This window comes from Paramisgurnus dabryanus, chromosome 18, assembly GCF_030506205.2.
Source record: "Paramisgurnus dabryanus chromosome 18, PD_genome_1.1, whole genome shotgun sequence".
NCBI classification, from domain to species: Eukaryota; Metazoa; Chordata; class Actinopteri; order Cypriniformes; family Cobitidae; genus Paramisgurnus; species Paramisgurnus dabryanus.
In genome coordinates this window covers 22987742-23006224 of record NC_133354.1, presented here as the reverse complement: position 1 = coordinate 23006224, position 18483 = coordinate 22987742, and the positions used below count along the sequence as shown (strand labels likewise).

At 37.9% G+C, this 18483-nt stretch overlaps 1 protein-coding gene across 4 annotated transcripts in view; it reads left to right on the top strand.

Moving 5' to 3' along the window:
* sgcd (sarcoglycan, delta (dystrophin-associated glycoprotein)) overlaps nucleotides 1-18483 on the top strand; it is a 199342-nt gene that overhangs the window by 124525 nt on the left and 56334 nt on the right. For all 4 annotated transcript variants that reach the window (XM_065287329.2, XM_065287330.2, XM_065287327.2 and 1 more), the window contains exon 2: nucleotides 4210-4395. In XM_065287329.2, coding sequence (XP_065143401.1) covers nucleotides 4210-4395 — 186 coding nt within the window. The remainder of the gene's footprint in view (nucleotides 1-4209; nucleotides 4396-18483) is intronic.

Below are 18483 nucleotides of genomic sequence, written 5' to 3'. Positions count from 1 at the left end.
TCAACACAATCTAAAGGCAATTAGTACTTATGCATGAGGTGGCTAATTTGTATTCATTTGTACAAACACATTTATACGTTTTGTACGATTTGCTTTCACCGCAGCATACCTGCATCCCTCCTCCTTCCCAGTCCTCTCATTCATTGCTCTCTGAGGGTCGAGTTTGGGTTTGAACTCCATTTAAATATAGCAAGTCAAGTTTGTTTATCATTATTTATTAAGGCTTAATGAGCAGGTCAACTTGTGAATATGCAATTAAAAGCTGTAATATTGTGTCAAGCAGCTTATCTGATTAAGGACAAATTGCATGGCACTAAGCATTAATTAAATTGTGATTAAGTTAAAGTAATATTCCACTTTCATTAAAAAAATCCACATAATTTGCTCACCACCATGTCATCCAAGATGTTTGCGTCTTTCTTTCTCGTTCAGTCGAGAAGAAATTAAGTTTTTTTTTTTAGGAAATTTTTTTTCTCTATATAGTGGACTTTGGTGGACCTCAACACAGTTTACAGTTTCAATGCAGTTTAAAATTGCAGTTTCAGCGCAGCTTCAAAGGGTTTCAAAAGTGTCCTTTAAAATGCAAATGCTGATCTCTGCACTAAATGGCAGTGTGGTGGTTGGATAGTGCAGATTAAGGGGTGGTATTATCCCCTTCTGACATCACAAGGGGAGCCAAATTTCAATGACCTACTTTATACGTGTTTGCATGGTTTACCAAAACTAAGTTACCGGGTTTGACTTTTTCACATTTTCTAGGTTGATAGAAGCACTGGGGACCCAATTATAGCACTTAAACATGGATAAAGTAGATTTTCATGATATGTGCCCTTTAAAGGTGCAGTGTGTAACTTTTAGAAGGATCTAATGACAGAAATGTAATATAATCTACATAACTATATTATCAGTGGTGTATAAAGACCTTACATAATAAACTGTATTGTTTTTATTACCTCAGAATGAGCCCTTTTTTTCTACATACACTGCGGGTCCCCTTACATGGAAGTCGCCATTTTGTGCAGCCTTTTTCTACAGTACCCCTAAATGGACAAACTACTCTACAGAGTGCGTTTTGTCACCACTGTATTTTGTCTTAGACAACAACATGTCTGTCCTGTGGCGACTACTGTAGCTTCTCTATGCATTTCGGTGATGGTGGACTGAGCCATTGGTTGCAATTTACAATCTCACTGCTAGATGCCGCTAAAATCTACACACTGCACCTTTAAACCAAAATTTGTCGTCTTGCACTAGCCATGGGATTGCGGACCAATTTAAACAATAAACTAACACAAAGACATTATTTAGTTCCAATCCACATACAACAATGTTTAAACGGTCCTCTTTCGCCACACTTGTAATAACACAGGAGAGGTAGTTTCGCATATGTCCTGCATCATGTATGGTCATACTGACACATCACACGGCTAGTACAAGACGAGAAGGTTTAAAAGTACATCTTTTTATTTTATTTATTTTAATGGCGAAAATTATGATCGTTTCACAAGATAAGACACTTGTGTATCAGTTGGGATCATTTAGAGCCCTTTGAAGATGCATTAAAAGTGCCATTTTAAACTGCATTGAAACTGTTAATTTTTGAGGTCAAGTAAAGTCCACTATATGGAGAAAAATCCTAAAATGTTTACCATTTCTTCTCGTCTGAACAAAGAAAGACATAAACATCTTGGATGACATGGTGGTGAATAAATTAGTCTGAAGAAGGGCGGTAGCTCGAAACGTTACTTCAATTTAATAAATCTATATATTTTTTGTGAGTTCAGTGTGCGGATGCCTTTTTTTCTTATTTAGTTCTATTTTTGGATTCCGGCACCTGCTAGTGTTTGGATGTGCGCGTCTCCCGCTTCGGTGAATAAATTATCAAAATTATTTTAATGAAAGTGGAATATTCCTTTAAAGGGTTCCTTCTGCGGAGTGGGTGTCTCTTTTCTATTTATTACCTGCAACTGCATGTTAATATGCTTTGAGCAACAAGCTTGTGAGTTACTGTTTATATGCGTTGTAAAAATGGTGCTTTTAAAGATGGTTTGAGGTTTTAAATGTCATCATTACTACGTGGAGAACGGGGCTAGTTGTCACATGGGGATGTTGTCACAAGGGTTATATCTCAGTAACCAGGATTCAAATCAAATTATAAAAATATAAAGCTGGCACACCAAAGCTCAAAAAAATTCTAAAATGTAATAATGGACTACTATACAGATAACATTTCGAGACTGTAGGCTCTTCATCAGATAAATGATTCAATTTTGTTTAATGAAGAGCCTACATGCTCAAAACATAACCTGTTAGAGAGTCTATTATTAAATTCTTGGATATTTGGAGCTTTGGTGTGCCGACTCTGCTCTGATGAGTTTCTTGGACAAGCACCCATTTTGAACATTTTGCTGGCAATGTGCTGGCTTTTGTTTAGTTTGTTATTGTTAAGTCAAAATGGGAAAAAAATCAAAAGCTTTTTTGTAGTGAATATTTTAAGGTTAAACTCACCCTAAGAAATATTTACTAAAGTAAAAAATGTGTCAACTAGCCACAATCTCTACTTTATTCTTTGGCACAAAGTAATGCCCAGTGCTTTGCCTTCCCCATACAGAAGAGTATCAGCAAATTAATGAATGTTTGTTTTTTACTCAGTGAGTTCCATTAGTCTCTCCACAACTTCTTGTTTAAGCAAAATCTTTAACCCAGTTAATGGAGGCTCGGAAAGCACAACAACATCGCTGAACAGATAACCAGAAAACTGAGCATCAAAATAACCATAGCACATCATTTTGACATAAATGTTTTTAAGGAGAATCAGTGTAGGCTATAAAAAACAAGCAATGACTACAAAGCTTCCAATTTATCACGCATCAAGGTGTTTTTTTACCATGGGAATGTTTGTTGACACGTACAAAAAGATATAAAACTTACACAACTCATACCAGCAACATGTTTCATGTTTTCTTTATTATTTTTGTGTTGCACAGAAGATCAAGCAACAGTTGCGCATATGTGCATCACAATGCGCAATTCATCAGTTGTAATGGTAATCATGGATGTCGTCATAGACTATACAAGTACAAGTCTTGGATTTGATACCCCAGTGCATAATTTTACAAAAACTAAATATTTTCAGCGCATTGAGAGAGCATAAATTCAAGCCAGCAAATACTTGAGAATGAACTTTTAGATATAAAAAAAAAAAAAAATGTAAATGTATCTTGCTTTACAATTGTGTTTTATTATTCAGCCTTTACTCATAATGCAGAACATTCTTTAGCAGAGATAAAAAAGAGAAACTTTCTGGGAACTTTTTTACTAACTGGTCAAACTTACCATGGTTTCTATGGTTACTGCAGAGCGATGCACTTCACATAGACTTCCCTTTTACTGTGAGTTCCATTAATTTTCTCCGACTGGCAACTTTCATTTTTTATTAATATGATGTTCTTTCATTTCTGCGAACATTTTGTGTTTTGCTCTTAACACGTCTAAATAGCCAGACTATCCCAAAGGCGCTGTTTCTAAACTCACTTTTTTGTAGTACAGTGTACTTACTGCCTTTACTCAACCTTTAAAATGAGTCAACCAGAAAGCTTGAATGAAAAGGGCATTAAAGGGCAACAGCACTCAAACCTATTGCAGGTGATCAAATTCCCCAGCACAAATATAATTCGACTCAAGGCTGACTTTAATAACACCGTGTCTGCCATTTACCTACGATTCCTTCTGAAGCTGTATAACATGAAAGGCTTCAAATGCTGTGATTATACAACAAGAAGTGTGATAAGGCAGAATGTGTGTGCAAAATCCTCACTGAATGTTTCATTGTGTGCTGTTGTGCATTGGAAGTTTCACAGAACTGTCTGGAGTCATTTGTTTCAGTGTGGCCTCAGTGTACGTGCTTGTCAAATGCGATTTGACCCGGCCGACAAAAATGGCAAGTCGAAATGCTGCCGACGGTAAATTGTATTCTGCACTGAGATATTAGTCTATTATTATGGCAGTTGAAACGTACACTGTCTTTCCTCTTTTTAACTGGACTGTTAGAATCAATGTAACTACTATTTGAGCTTTAATAGTGCAGAACCACATTAACCAGAGATCATGGGGGATTGGCGATCAATGACCATTCAGCTTGCCAAACCTCCAGTTGAATTGGACATTGGATAAAATGTCCCATTAATTTTTATTTGTGTTTGTTTGCAGATGACCCAGGAACAGTGTCCACATAGGAACAATGTCCAGAGCACCGAAAAGCCACAAGTGTATAAAGTGGGAATCTATGGCTGGCGGAAACGTTGCCTTTACTTTTTTGTTCTCCTGCTCATGATCCTCATCTTGGTCAACCTCGCTCTCACCATCTGGATCCTCAAAGTTATGAACTTTACTATAGTAAGTGTGGTTTTTTTTTTACTGTGTGTGTAATGCCATCACAACTGTCAAATGGCCTGAAAGACAAGAGTTATGTTTTAAATGGGAAAACAGAATGGTTCTACTATGAACGTGTCCTGTGACTATTATGGGGCTTCAACTACATACGTTGCCTATATATACAGTGGCAAGAAAAGTATGTGAACCCCTCAGAATAAACTGGTTTTCTACAGTGATTTGCCATAAAATGTGATTTGATACTCATTTAGGTCACAACAAAACAAAAACAATGTGCATAAGCTGACAACACACAAATAATTCTAGTTTCTTGTGTCTTTTTTTGAAATCACCCATTAAACATTCACAGTGCTGGAGTAAAATGTACGTGAACCCTTGGATTTAATGTCTTGTTGAACCTCCTTTGGCAGCAATTTCTTCAAGCAAGCGCTTTCAGTATTTTTGAATCAGACCTGCACATCTATCAGAAGGAATTTTTGCTCATTCCCCTTTACAAAACCACTTCAACTCAAGACACATTTGTAGGAAGTCTGCTGTGAACCGCTCTCTTGAGGTCATTTTACAGCATCCCAATGAGGTTAAGGACTGGGATTTGACTAGGCCACTAAATGGTGCATTTAGTTTTTCTTAAGCAAGTCTGTGGTTGATTTACTTCAAAGCTTAAGGTCATTGTCCTGTTGCGTCAACTAACTTCTACTGAGCATCAACTGTCGTACGACCACCCTGCAATTATCTTGTAGGATATTTTGTTAAACTTGGGAATTCATTTTCCTCTTGATGATGGCAAGTGGTCCAGGCCCTGAGGCAGAAAAGCTTGCCCAAATAATGATGTTCCCTCCACCATACTTCACTGTTGAGATTATGTTTACTGTTGGTAACCTGTGCCCTTTTTGCGCTATAGTATTTTTCCCAAACAATTCAACTTTAGTTTCATCAGTCCATAAAATATTTTCCCAGTAGCACTAGAGTTTACCAATGTGCTCTTTTACAAACGTCAGGCTCACGGTAGTGTTTTTCGGGAGAGCAGCATCTCTCAATAGACCATGCCTGTTGAAAGACTTGTACGTATGGCAGACTCATGAACAAAGATGTTTGCCCGTTCCAATGATGTCTTCAAGCCTTTAGCTGTTACTTGTGGGTTCTACTTTATTCATTGAGTATTCTTAGGAGTCACTTTGTGTGTCCACTTCTAGGAAAGGTAGCTACAGAATTAAACTGTCTATTTGTCTAACTGTAGGCTGATAGATGTCTTAACATTTTGAGAATGTTTTGTATCCCTTTTCAGCCTTATGGAGTGCAAAAACTCTTGATCGTATATCTTTAGAGATGTATGGTTCATAAGAGATGATGCTTCTTATGGACAGCAATCTTACAATGTTTGAGTATCTTTTTATCAATCAATGTAGCGCTAAACAACACCTTTAACCTCATTTTATTTATTGGACTCCAGTTTGCTAGCTTCTGAAACAAATTAGCTTAAAGTAATTAGTCTAGGGGTTCACTTACATTTTCCTCCAGTAGCCTACTGTGAATGTTTAATGGGTGTTTTCAAAAAAGACACAAAAAATAGAATTATTTATGTGTTGTCAGCTTATGCACATTGTGTTTGTCTATTGTTGTACCTAGATGAGGATCAGATCACATTTTATGGCAAATCACTGTAGAAAACCAGTTTATTCCTGGGGGTTCACATTTTTCTTGCCACTGCACATATGTATATATATGCCAGGTCCCCATAATACGGATCTGCCAGTCACATCTGTTTAATTTCTGAGCTTCAGTCAGAGAAACTACTGCTTTCAATTACCTCGCAGTGGTCAATCTGTTCTGGCTTTTCCATGTAGCCAGTTCTCTTTACTCCACATCTCTCAGTCTGTCAGCCCCCTTCCTGTGTTTGCTGATCGTTTCAACCTTTTTCTGCCGTGCTTTGGGTCTTGATTACAGGGTTCAACCAATATCTTATGTATGAGGCTTTATTATCTTTTCTCACACTTTCTGCTGAGTGTACATACACACTTTCTGCAGAGGAACTGGAGATATTCTGCTAATATCGTTACTAATGAAATGAAAAGTATTTAATGAAAGATTAGCATGGTAAAACATAATGACTCTCCTATTTCAGCTCAAATCTGTATGTTTTGAGTGTGGTTATGTTCAGTTTCATCCACAAGTCCGTAAGAAGCAAAAAGCACAAATGATTTTCTTAATATTTTCTCCTCGACAACAGTAAGTGCAAATTAAACTTTTGCTTACTATAAAGGCCTGGATATATTATACACTTATGCGAGGGTCAGCGACCGTTATTGTTTAAGCTAAATATATACTCAGTATCATCTTGTCTTATATTAAAACTTTCTTTAAAATCCTTGGTTTAGGATGCTTCTTATACATGACTGGCGTTGTTTTGGTCTCTCCTCTGTTTTTGCATTCGTCACTACAAATTGTATGCTACAACCTGCAGCTGAAAGTATATGGTGAATGCGCATTGGCCGCTAACAGAACCTAGTTATTATAGTTTATAAAGTTTAAAATATGGATAATATTCCATCGAGTACCCACTTTATTGACCCCCTGGAGCCATGTGGATTACTTCTGATGTCTGACAGATGATGGACATCTTTATCTCGGATGTAATTCATGGGGTAATTTTCATTTTTTGCTGAACTATCCCTTTTACGGACCCCTGTAGGCCAGGAGAGGTATTGCATGCATTTAATGCCTTTGCACACGTTAGAGTCAAATGAAGTATGCTTTGCAAGGCTGAGTTTGACTAGTAACCATCAATTAACTATACATCCAGCTTAAGTCTCATGCGTCTTAGATGTTTCTCCTAAGAAAGACACACACATCAGATACCATGCTGTATGTGTCTAACTATATTTTTAGAAAAGATCTCAAAAGATTTGCTCATCCAATTTATTTACAACCATATTAAGCTTCATTAAGTTGTACAATAACTTCATGTTTATAAATAAGTCTCTCATCTATTTTATTTTATCTTAAGCAATTTTATGATGTTGATACTTAAAAGAAACATGCATTAGAAAGTTTTTAAACGGACACTTGGTGGAATATTGCCCAGTAATAACAAAAAAAAAACATATCGGATTAATTACATGGGCTTTTATTTTGACAAAATACAACCTTTAATCAAGCATAATTTAAAAATGGACAGCTATGTGTACCTACACGTTTGTGTACAATGGTAGGTGACACATGTATTATATGTTAACTACCACCTTCATGTTTACCAGTTATTTGTATCTGCTTTGCTGCAGCTGAGTTTACTGTGATCAGTTTTTATTGAGACAGACACTGCTGATGGCACTTCTCAAGTAGGTTTATTATATCTCACTTTCCAAGTCCACTCTCATAATCATCAGTGTTACTGCCTGTTCAGCTTTTAAGGACACTTTAATTTAGTAAAACAACATAAATACATTATAAAACTGAATACATCTCCCAGTACACGTGTTCTTGAACCGAGAATAAAAAGAGGAGAAAGTCTGACTGCAACAAAAGCACAGCCGAGTATTGATATTGGTAGGGACATGTCCCTTGCATCCAACCCGAATCGATGCCCTTGCACACACCTTTGAGTTAAAAGCAAAACCTTTTAACCACCTCGTTGTACTGCAAACAAGAGACAACAGAAATGTAAGACTGAATGTCATTTCAACCTATATTCCTGAGCAAAAGTAAGGCAAGACCCTAACTAATCACATTTTTGCTTCATTTCTCCTGAGTATACTTACAGTTAAATCATGCGGTAAATATAAAACCAAATTGTAAAAAACAAATATCTGGTGTCACCCTGTTCAATGAGACGTTAAGTAATTTTTTATACACATATTGTTATAGGTTATTACATAAACAAAACAGACAGTGCAGCAAAGTGCATTATGATAATGCATATGATGCCACATACAGAAAAGAGTGCATGATGTCACAGAGAGAAGAGAATGCATATGTCACAGATAGGAGAAAATGATGTCACAGGTAGGAGAGAATGAGCATGATGTCACAGATAGGAGAAAATAGGCTGTCACAGAGAACATGAATCTATATGATGTCACAGACAGAAGAGAATGCATATGATGTCACAAAAGGAGAAAATATATTCTGTCACAGCCAGCAGAGAATGCATATGTTACTTACAGATAGGAAAAAATGAACATGATGTCACAACCATGAGAGAATGTTTATGATGCATCAGAGAATACATATTATATAACAGACAGGAGAAATGAACATGATGTCACAGATAGGGGGAAATGAACATGATGTCAGAGACAACAGAGAATGCATATGATGTCACAGATAGGAGAAAATAAACATGATGTCACAGACAGGAGAGAATGCATATGATGTCACAAACAGGTGTAAATGAATACGATGTCACAGGCATCAGAGAATACATATTATATCATAGACAGGAGAAAATGAACATGATGTCACAGATAAGAGAAAATGAACATGATGTCACAGACAGGAGAGAATACATATGATGTCACAAACAGGTGTTAATTCATATGATGTCACAAATAAGAGATAATGCATATAATGTCACAGTCATTACATGATGTCATAGGCAGTAAAAAGAATGTACAAGACGTTTTAAGATGCTCCAGAAATTTTTTTGTATTTTTTGTAGTTTTTGTTATAGAAAAATAGATGCAATGTGTACTTATTTACCAAAAGCAGATTCAGATTTTCCATCGATTTTTGTGTTGTTGTTTTATTGTGTGGCGTTGAATCTTCAGACACGCAGATGGCTTACTGTACATTCAATTGTGGAGTAAACCTCAGTACCTGCAATGAGTCATGGCTGTGTGTTGTTGTTTGAAGGAGACACTTTGTCCATTTTCTAAAGAATTAAAGATGAAAAAATGTGAAAAACTGAAAATACAGTTAGGCATTCCTTTCTTGTACTTACTACATATTTCATTAGCAACAACCATGCAACCAAGTAGGTTGTGAAGTTAAATGACTGGCTAAGGCATGGCCCTGCTCCTGAACCTTACTTAACTATCAGTAGCAGGTTGTGTGTGTATACAGTATGTGTAGGTGCCATTTGCCAGGGGAAAGAGAATTATTAATCATTGCAATTTTTAATATTATGCTGTGTGGTTGTCACAATTGTGATCAATCAGACCTGATCTCCAAAACATCACATATAATATTTAGTTTTCAAAACAGAAAAAAAATCTAAATTCAAAATGTGCATAGCCTAATTAATATTCATGAGCTAAACCACTGCTGTTTTATGGCATCACAATCATCATAAAGCGCATTTAAAGTGCATGACAGAACAATTTTCACAGTGCAGACTTGAGGCCTTATCCCTAGCCATGACTAAAATGATCCTGCAATGCAGATATTTTAATTTTGCAAATTCTATCTGTTTATGTAAACTGTGGACGACACATTCGCCAATGACACTTTGTTGTCGGGAAGCTTCTGGTCTTCAGAGTTTCCCTTTGAAAGGAGTGTTACTCTATAATTAAGATGGTGTGAAGGGCAATGGGTGCTCAAGGGGCCTGTGGAGATCAGGTCTGTGCCGAGCACAGATGCGGATGAGCAGCTGGAAGTTTTGCTGATTTATGTCACCTCAAATTGCTGGGTGGTACCTCGTGCGGACCGATATGTCGGGGCAGGGAGGAAATAAAATATTTAATGTTCTCAGATGCCAAAGGACGATGCATATCAATGTGGACTGGGACTGACATCACGGGTGGTATGCATTCAAAATCGGGTCTTCGTTTTATGTCCTTTTATCTTCAATATTCATTCTCTAGACGAAATCTAATTAACATTATTTCATATTAATGTGATTTATATTGTACCACGCAGACATGTTTTAATGTCTTCATTTCGCAGCTATTTGGCACTGCATGCCCATTTCGAAAACTAATGATGCATGTTATTTGGGTTTATTTTATTTTGCACTGAAGGGTCAACTCACAGCTACTCTGGTCGCATGTAAGGTCATATTTTGCAGTGCAATTTCAGTACCAAACAGAATATATGACATAGTCCGACTTGGTTAAAGGCAGGAAACACATTTAGGCTTCATGATTTTGGAGTATTGTAGCTCCTCTGATCTTGGCTGTTCTGTTTATATTAGCAATACAACTTTTCGTGCCCTGTTCCTGCTCCCGTTCAGCATCACCTCACTGACAAGTTTTTATGGAAATGTGTGACACAACTAACCATTTTGTCAAGGCTCCACCAGCCGTTCACAGGGGTTTTGTGTGAGCTATGGGGTCAACTGTAAACCTGAATTAGCGAACCATAAAAAGGCATACATTTACACACACCACAGACAACCTTACTCACATTTAAGCGCTCCTGTCAAAACTGAGACTCACACTTGAGTAATTGAGCTCTTGGAGAAAAACAATAAGTGTGTAGGTTGAGAAGCTGGTGTGGAGAGCTTCTAAATGACCAAGTGATGATGTTGTTGTGCCTTCTCTGGAGACCCTGTCCTTCATGCCAGTTTAGTAATTGAAGCTCTGAGTGAAGGCTAATGAGGACGTTTTGCTATCCTTGAGCGTTGTGTACTGTCAGTTTCAGTGAGTCTGTGTACACCGTCAAAAAAAGTCACAAAATGGTTCCTAGCTGTCACCGGCGTGCTACCCTTTTAAAGTAGGCCTACACCTTTGCACCTAAAAAGTGTATATTAGTACTGCACAGCGATTGTACAAATTTAAATGTGTCAACTAAAAATCTACTAAAAGGTGGTTTTGTCACAGTACACTGATATCACAGCAACAAAAATGTGAAAAATATTATAGGCTTGAAAAATGTAGGTCTTTCCATTCACTTTAGCTGCCATTGGAGAGAATCGACTGACGGAACATTCACACGGAACGAAAGAGTTAACGCCTGAAGCGTGGCCAACAGCCAATCACAGTGGCGGAAACACATGCTCCGGTCTTTTATAAACGTAATTGGCTGGCTCTGCCTAGCTTATTATAACACATTCTTGCTCTCCAAGGCGTCAAAATCTGAAGCATGTTCAAATGCCTTCAGAGTCAGTATGAAGACGCGAAGGGTTCTCCTATGCGTCACTATATCGACGAAATGGGAACTCCGTTGCTTTCATGCTAATCCCTTAGCGTCGGATATAGACGAAAGGGCATCCCGGAGGGTGATCCCGTCACGTAATGCGACGTCAACGTATGCGACGATCGGCAGGAACATGCCGCATCTGGACAGTAACTGCTAAATTTTTGTCCTATTTTAAACCATTGTGGCTTGGGGTTAGAAATCGGGTTTGGATGTCAGTTTAAGTATTGGTTTATGCCTAATTATTTTCTGATTTTTAAACCATTGTTGCTTGGGGTTAGGGTTAGAATTCGTGTTTGGGTTAGGATGTAATTTTATGTAACAGAAAGTCATTCTAACCCCAACCCCAAGTGACATTGGTAAAAAATTGGAACAAAAATTGAGTAGTTCACGTCCAGAAGCGGCATGATCTTGCCGATCGTTGCATACGTTGACATCGCATAACATTACAGCATCACCTTCCGGGATGCCCTTTAGTCTATTTCGGACGCTGAGGAATTAGCATGAAAGGAACAGAGTTCTCATTTCGTCAATATAGTGACTCATAGGGGCACCCTTCGCGTCTTTATAATGACGCTGAAGGAGTTTGAACATTAGAGCCTGACCGATAAAGGATTTTGAAGGCCGATACAAATGTTTGCTGGTTTTAAAATCCGATATTCCAATATATCGGCCGATATTTTTTTTTCAGAAACACGCAACAAAACATCAACAGATTTTCCTAAAATTAGTTATTTGTAGTTATTTATGAGTTTTAACTAAAATAATATGATAATGCATTTTAAAAAGAAACTTGTTTCTGTTATTGTCACAACAGAACAGAGGAACATCAAAATATATTAAAGTTCTGATAAATAAAATGTATAAAGATACAAACTTAAGATATGAAACGTAAAGGCATTTGAACAAAAACACAAAAACAACAACAACCAAATCAAAGTTACCAGTTTTAAAAGACTTGGTTCATCAATATAACTTTGAATAGGACTGGAGACAAATTCTGTTAAGTTCTGATAAATAACAACAGCAAAATATAAATTGCTGATCACTTGACACCTAAATCTCTCTGTCAAAAACACCAACAGTGAGGAAATCTAATGAAAGCTGTTTCTTCCGTTTTTTTAATTTATTTTTTTATATTCATTTATCGGCCATTATGAATGCCGATACCGATACTTTGGAAAATGCCTAATATCGGCCCGCAGGTATATCGGTTGGGCTCTATTGAACATGTTTCAGATTTTGACGCCTGGGGAGTGAGAATGGGTTACTTATTTGCATAAGGCCATCTGATTGGCTGACGCACCGTTGTCGCTTGAAAAGTTGAGAAATGTTCAACTTCTGCCGAAGGCAACGACAGTTACATGGTGCTGACAGATCCACAATTCAGTTCGGCAACGTTAACGTTTACGCCCTGTGTGAACGTACTCTAACTTGCTTAAATTTCATCCCCTTAAACAAATCCTTAATCTATAGGAGTATGAGACAAACTAACTCATTCTTTGCCAGTTTTAGAGTGACCAGCTAGTCCATATCCTTTCTCTTTTTGGCTCAGGACTTCCTCAGATCTGGGCTTGAGGCCAAACAGCTCTGTTCTTTTGCAGTACCATAGAGATGCTGCTTTCTAATGAGGTAAGGAGCCAGCACCAGTTTTTCCATCGAAGGATGGACATCTGTGCTCCATGGGTCCTGATCTTTTGCTCTTGAGTCTCCACATCTCCAATTGATAACAATTGTAGAGCAAGCCCAGCTAAGAGCCTGAAAGCATCTAGTAGCATCTTGTGGGATTGGATTTATTCTTCATGAGGCTTTGGCTTGGATCTGTGTAATAAGGTTTAATATGTCATTAAGATATTGAAACAAAACGTAGCAGTTATTCCACTATATGTGTATATATAAAAGGAAGATTTTATTGCTACCCATACTTTATTGTGTATTATTTTGGCATCAAATTACTTTGTTATTAAACTTTACAGTTTCAATAAGCCAATGTTTTTTATTAAACATTCCATATTGCAAATTTGCTATTCGAACGTGCTTTGTCGTGTTAACAACATGTTCAGGTATTGCACCCAGAGACTTTCTGGGTATTTATATACACAGTAAAAATCTAAATACTAATATAGAATCATTATTTGTACAGATTTAGCCCTCCATTTATGACTTGCTGTAAAGAAAGAGATGTGTGTGTGTCTGCAGTTCTTATCTTGGCCTGTGGGGGGAGATTCAGTTGAAAGGCTATAAAGTGCGCGCCGACTGAAAGCTCTGTGTTATTTTCAGTTTATAAATGCCGGCAAGATGCCACAGTGGCAGCTCTTGTTTGTCGGCAGGTTGAAAATGGTGCTGCATTCTATTAACCCAAGTACGCCGTTGCTTAATGTGTCAGGTCTAGAAAATGACTTTTTTATCCTCTCGGGGCCTGAAAAAGCCTCCAGCTTTGGCGCAGCATGTCGAAATTGTTCACTTTTTATTGTGTCGGATTCATTCTTCTCTAGCATACGTTTGCAATAACTGTTTTTTTTACTGGTGGAGAAAAATCATAATATAACCGTGGAAGATAAAAAGAGCGACTGCAGTCAAAATTAATGGAAATGGCTGACTTTGTTAAAACTCTGACTTTGTCCTTGACAATCAGCAAATTATTTTGTTTAATGGACTCTAAAAGTATTTACAATATAAACTTACACTAATTCATTTAGATTTTTTATTAAGAATCCATATTATTGGTAATTTCTAGTTTATCTGTTAAAACAGCACAGAAGTGCTTCTATTGCCCACCAAGGAATACATTTGTTAAGGTTTTACTTCAATAAGCAAGAGAACGTACAGCACATTTAATTGAATTGAGTCTGATTAGTGTCTTTGCATTTGTACATTTTCATTACGCCTGGATCAGCAAAAAAGCGAGACTAAACGAGAGAAAACACGCATTCAAAATGTTTGTTCTCAAGCATCCTGTTGACTTTTCGTGAAGAATATCCGATTTGCATCTAAAGGGCTCAGGTGCCACACTGTTGGATTTTGTGCTTGTTCTTCTAGCGTGTCTACCGATGGTATTCGAATCAACCACTCGGCAGCAGCTTGGAAAGGTCAGGCGTGGGATCAAAAGGGAAATGTAATAGATTTTACTCCCCTGACAAATGTAATTAATTGTTAGGAGGCTAAATGGAAATGAGGAGGCTGAGCGGCCCGCTGCAGCATTCCCAGGTTTGACAATATGTGAGATTGAATGTAGCAGGGTGTTTGTCACAATGGCCAACCAGATGTGGGGCAAATGACCGATCCTTAGGGAAATGATCGGTAGGCCACGCCATCTGTTTAGATTCGACAACTGTTTGATTTCAGACACTGAAATGAATTTTGCAAGGGAAAATATGAAGTGCTGGATTGTAGGTTTCAATTGCGGTGCAGAATGTTTGAAATGCATTTTCTCTGTAAGTGGCTTAGATTTTGAAATATGACACAATAATTATCCATTATTTTTGTATACAAATGTTAGGTAATTAATATAACCTCACAAGAATAGGGAAGGTTATAAGTGTCGCACTGGGATTGTTATGAAGCCCTGCATATTTCTTCATACAAAAGAATGATACAGAATCTTTTATTCGTTGGCCTGGACGTTTCATTTATGTTTCTTACTACACTAAGGGCACTGTTACAGGCTGCTAGTGACTTGTTCAATAGCTTTTTGGAGATTTAATAAGCAAAAATAAAGGTAAATAAAGATCAGGCAGATACTCACAAAGTCTTAATAAATACCTATTGATTGTTTTTACATACTTTTAATACTTTTACTGCGTCAAACCACACAATAAAAACTATTTTACTCTGTCATGATGTTATAACATGGTTATTACATAGTTGTTACATAGTTATAACATATAGATTAAGTTTTAAAGTTACCCTTTCTTATTCTAACGTGTCCATCGTGTAGTGCTTCATTTAAAGGTTAATTGTATTTTATGTATTCACATTCTGAGGTCTTTTCTCTTAGATGTTACTATAATGACATGTTCTAGCTCTTGCCCTCTAATGAAATATAAAAGGGATGATGCAACCGACTTCTGCTCCATCATGGGTCTACATTAGCAAGCAGGGCCGTCAGCCTCCTCAGTCTCTGTGGACAAACATAAGCACAGAGGGTAAAGCGCGATGCCTTTTTGTCTCTTGCAGAATACAATTCCATTGATCAAGTCTTTGTTTGTTCATCCAAAAAGATTATGCATTATGAAAAGCATAAAAAGCGAGAGAGGGTAGAGGAGCTGGGGTAGGTCAGAACGCCTTTGAAATGTGGATCAAAGCCAGTGGGAGACTCCTGAGGGAGGAAGCTGTTAACCCCTAAATGTGTTGAGACCAACCAGAAGAACCTCAAGGAAAGATACTTTGTGAGCACAGCGAGGCTGTTAAATAAAGTAAAAAAAAAAATGCATTTCCCACTGTATGTCATATGGTTTTAGTGATGGAGAGGCTGCGTTATTGTAAAGGACTTTGATAAATTTGTAAATTTAGGTATTTGCCCGAATGGGTTTTTTTGTGTGAAAACAACATCAATCAACAGTTAGATTCAATCTACTAATTTGATTGGACAAGCAGTGTTGCAGGAGTGCTGATGTGTCAGTAGTGATATTACAGCACCGGGATGATATGTTCACTGCTTGTATTTATAGTGTTTGTTTATTGGCAGTACGAAAAGCTAAAATAGCTTTGGCAAATTTCAAAACATATATAAGCTATTTGCAATATTTTATCCAAGACATAAGTAGCTTCATGATTGTTCCTGTAAAACTGGCAGAGCATTCTGTTAGCCGGGCAAAAGATGATGGGTCCCATTGGTTCATTGGCGTTCCACCACATCCCAAAGATGCTCTATTGGGTTGAGATCTGGTGACTGTGGGGGCCCTTTTAGTTCAGTGAACTCATTGTCATGTTCAAGAAACCAATTTGAAATGATTCAAGCTTTGTGACATGGTGCATTATCCTTCTGGAAGTAGCCATCAGAGGATGGGTAAATGGTGGTCATAAAGGGATGGACATGGTCAGAAACAATTCTCAGGTAGGCAGTGGCATTAAAACGATGCCCAATTGGCACTAAGGGGCCTAAAGTGTGCCAAGAAAACATCCCCCACACCATTACACTACCACCACCAGCCTACACAGTGGTAACAAGGCATAATGGATCCATGTTCTCATTCTATTTATGCCAAATTCTGACTCTACCATATGAATGTCTCAACAAAAATCAAGACTCATCAGACCAGGCAAAATTTTTCCAGTCTTCAACTGTCCATTTTTGGTGAGCTCGTGCAAATTGTAGCCTCTTTTTCCTATTTATAGTAGAGATGAGTGGTACCCGGTGGGGTCTTCTGCTGTTGTAGCCCATCCGCCTCAAGGTTGTGCGTGATGTGGCTTCACAAATGCTTTGCTGCATACCTCGGTTGTAACGAGTGGTTATTTCATTCAAAGTTGCTCTTCTATCAGCTTGAATCAGTCGGCCCATTCTCCTCTGAACTCTAGCATCAACAAGGCATTTTCGCCCACAGGACTGCAGCATACTGGATGTGTTTCCCTTTTCACATCATTCTTTGTAAACCCTAGAAATGGTTGTGCGTGAAAATCCCAGTAACTGAGCAGATTGTGAAATACTCGGACCGGCCCGTCTGGCACCAACAACCATGCCAAACTCAAAATTGCTTAAATCACCTTTCTTTCTCGTCGAACAGACGATGACATCACTCAATGGGGCACAAGGGTAAGCTAATCACGCAGGTAGTGACAATTCTTTCTGACCAATCAGTGATCTGTTTATTATATCACTGTTTATTTTGCTTTAGTTATAGTAGCGTCCAGGCATCATCAGTAACTTTATTGATGCGACGGCCTCTGAAGGACTTTCCTTAACTGTTCTCTTTTTCTGTCTGAAACCAATCGAAGGCGCCCTAACTCCAGCTATAAAAGCCCCGGGCTGTTTTAAACCTACAGAGGTTTACAGTGGGCACTCAGGCAGCATTGATATAAAGCAAACTGTAAGAGTGACATTAAAAGAGTAGTTATGATTATCATCGTTATTTTTTCTAGCCCAAAGGCTGTGATGACTTGTTTTCCTATCTGTTCGAGGGGTGAAAGTGCTTTTTGCAGTTTAAGTGCACTTTCATTGTGCTTCTGTCGCAAAATTTTATGAAATAGTGCATTTCCATTTCTTCTTTTAATATATAAGCCTGTTGGCATGCAGTCTGAATGCACTTATCTTGATGGGACACAACATGTGCTTATGAGAAAATCTTCTGACTTTCATTTGAGCGCCCCAAAATATTACCTAGCTGCTATTATAAGGTCACTTTGGAGGATTTATTTTCAAAAAGTGCACCCAAAAAACTACTATGAACATTTTTTTTGCACCCCCTATAATTTAGCATTTTGTTGGCATCTCATAGGTTAAACCTCCTAGCGTGTGGAAGAATCTACTGAGACCTTCAAGTGGACACTCCTCTTTGATGTTGTTCCCTGAAAACAAGGCTATTCAATCTCCCTGTGGCCTGATTCAATAAAGTAGCCTGTGAGGGGGAGAGGGAGTCGTAAATTTGTCGCCCACAGAATTTTATAGAACGCTGATCGTCCTGTCTAGATCGAAGGAGAGAAAAACCTTATCAGACGTGTCTTGTGAGTATACGTCTCAGTCAGAGGTCATGTTTCGACAGGGACGGTTAGAGAGAGGACATTTCCAAACCAGACAGAAGAAGGACATTGAGTTTCATCAGCCATCAGTGGTTTTGTCACTCTGCATGATTGCTTTCCGGCATTTGAGAGAGTCGAGCAAGATGACACTCGCCTGCTGGCTGGGGATTGGTCAGTCAGAAATAATTTGACTCAGGTTTGAAAAAGTCCTTAAAATGTGTTTACCTGACACATATGATTATTGACTGGATGTTGGTTAGATTTTCTGGTCACTAGGGGCAGCTGTCACTGGATGGTACCCATTAAAAGGTCCAAATTTAGGTACTGATATGTATACATTTGGTA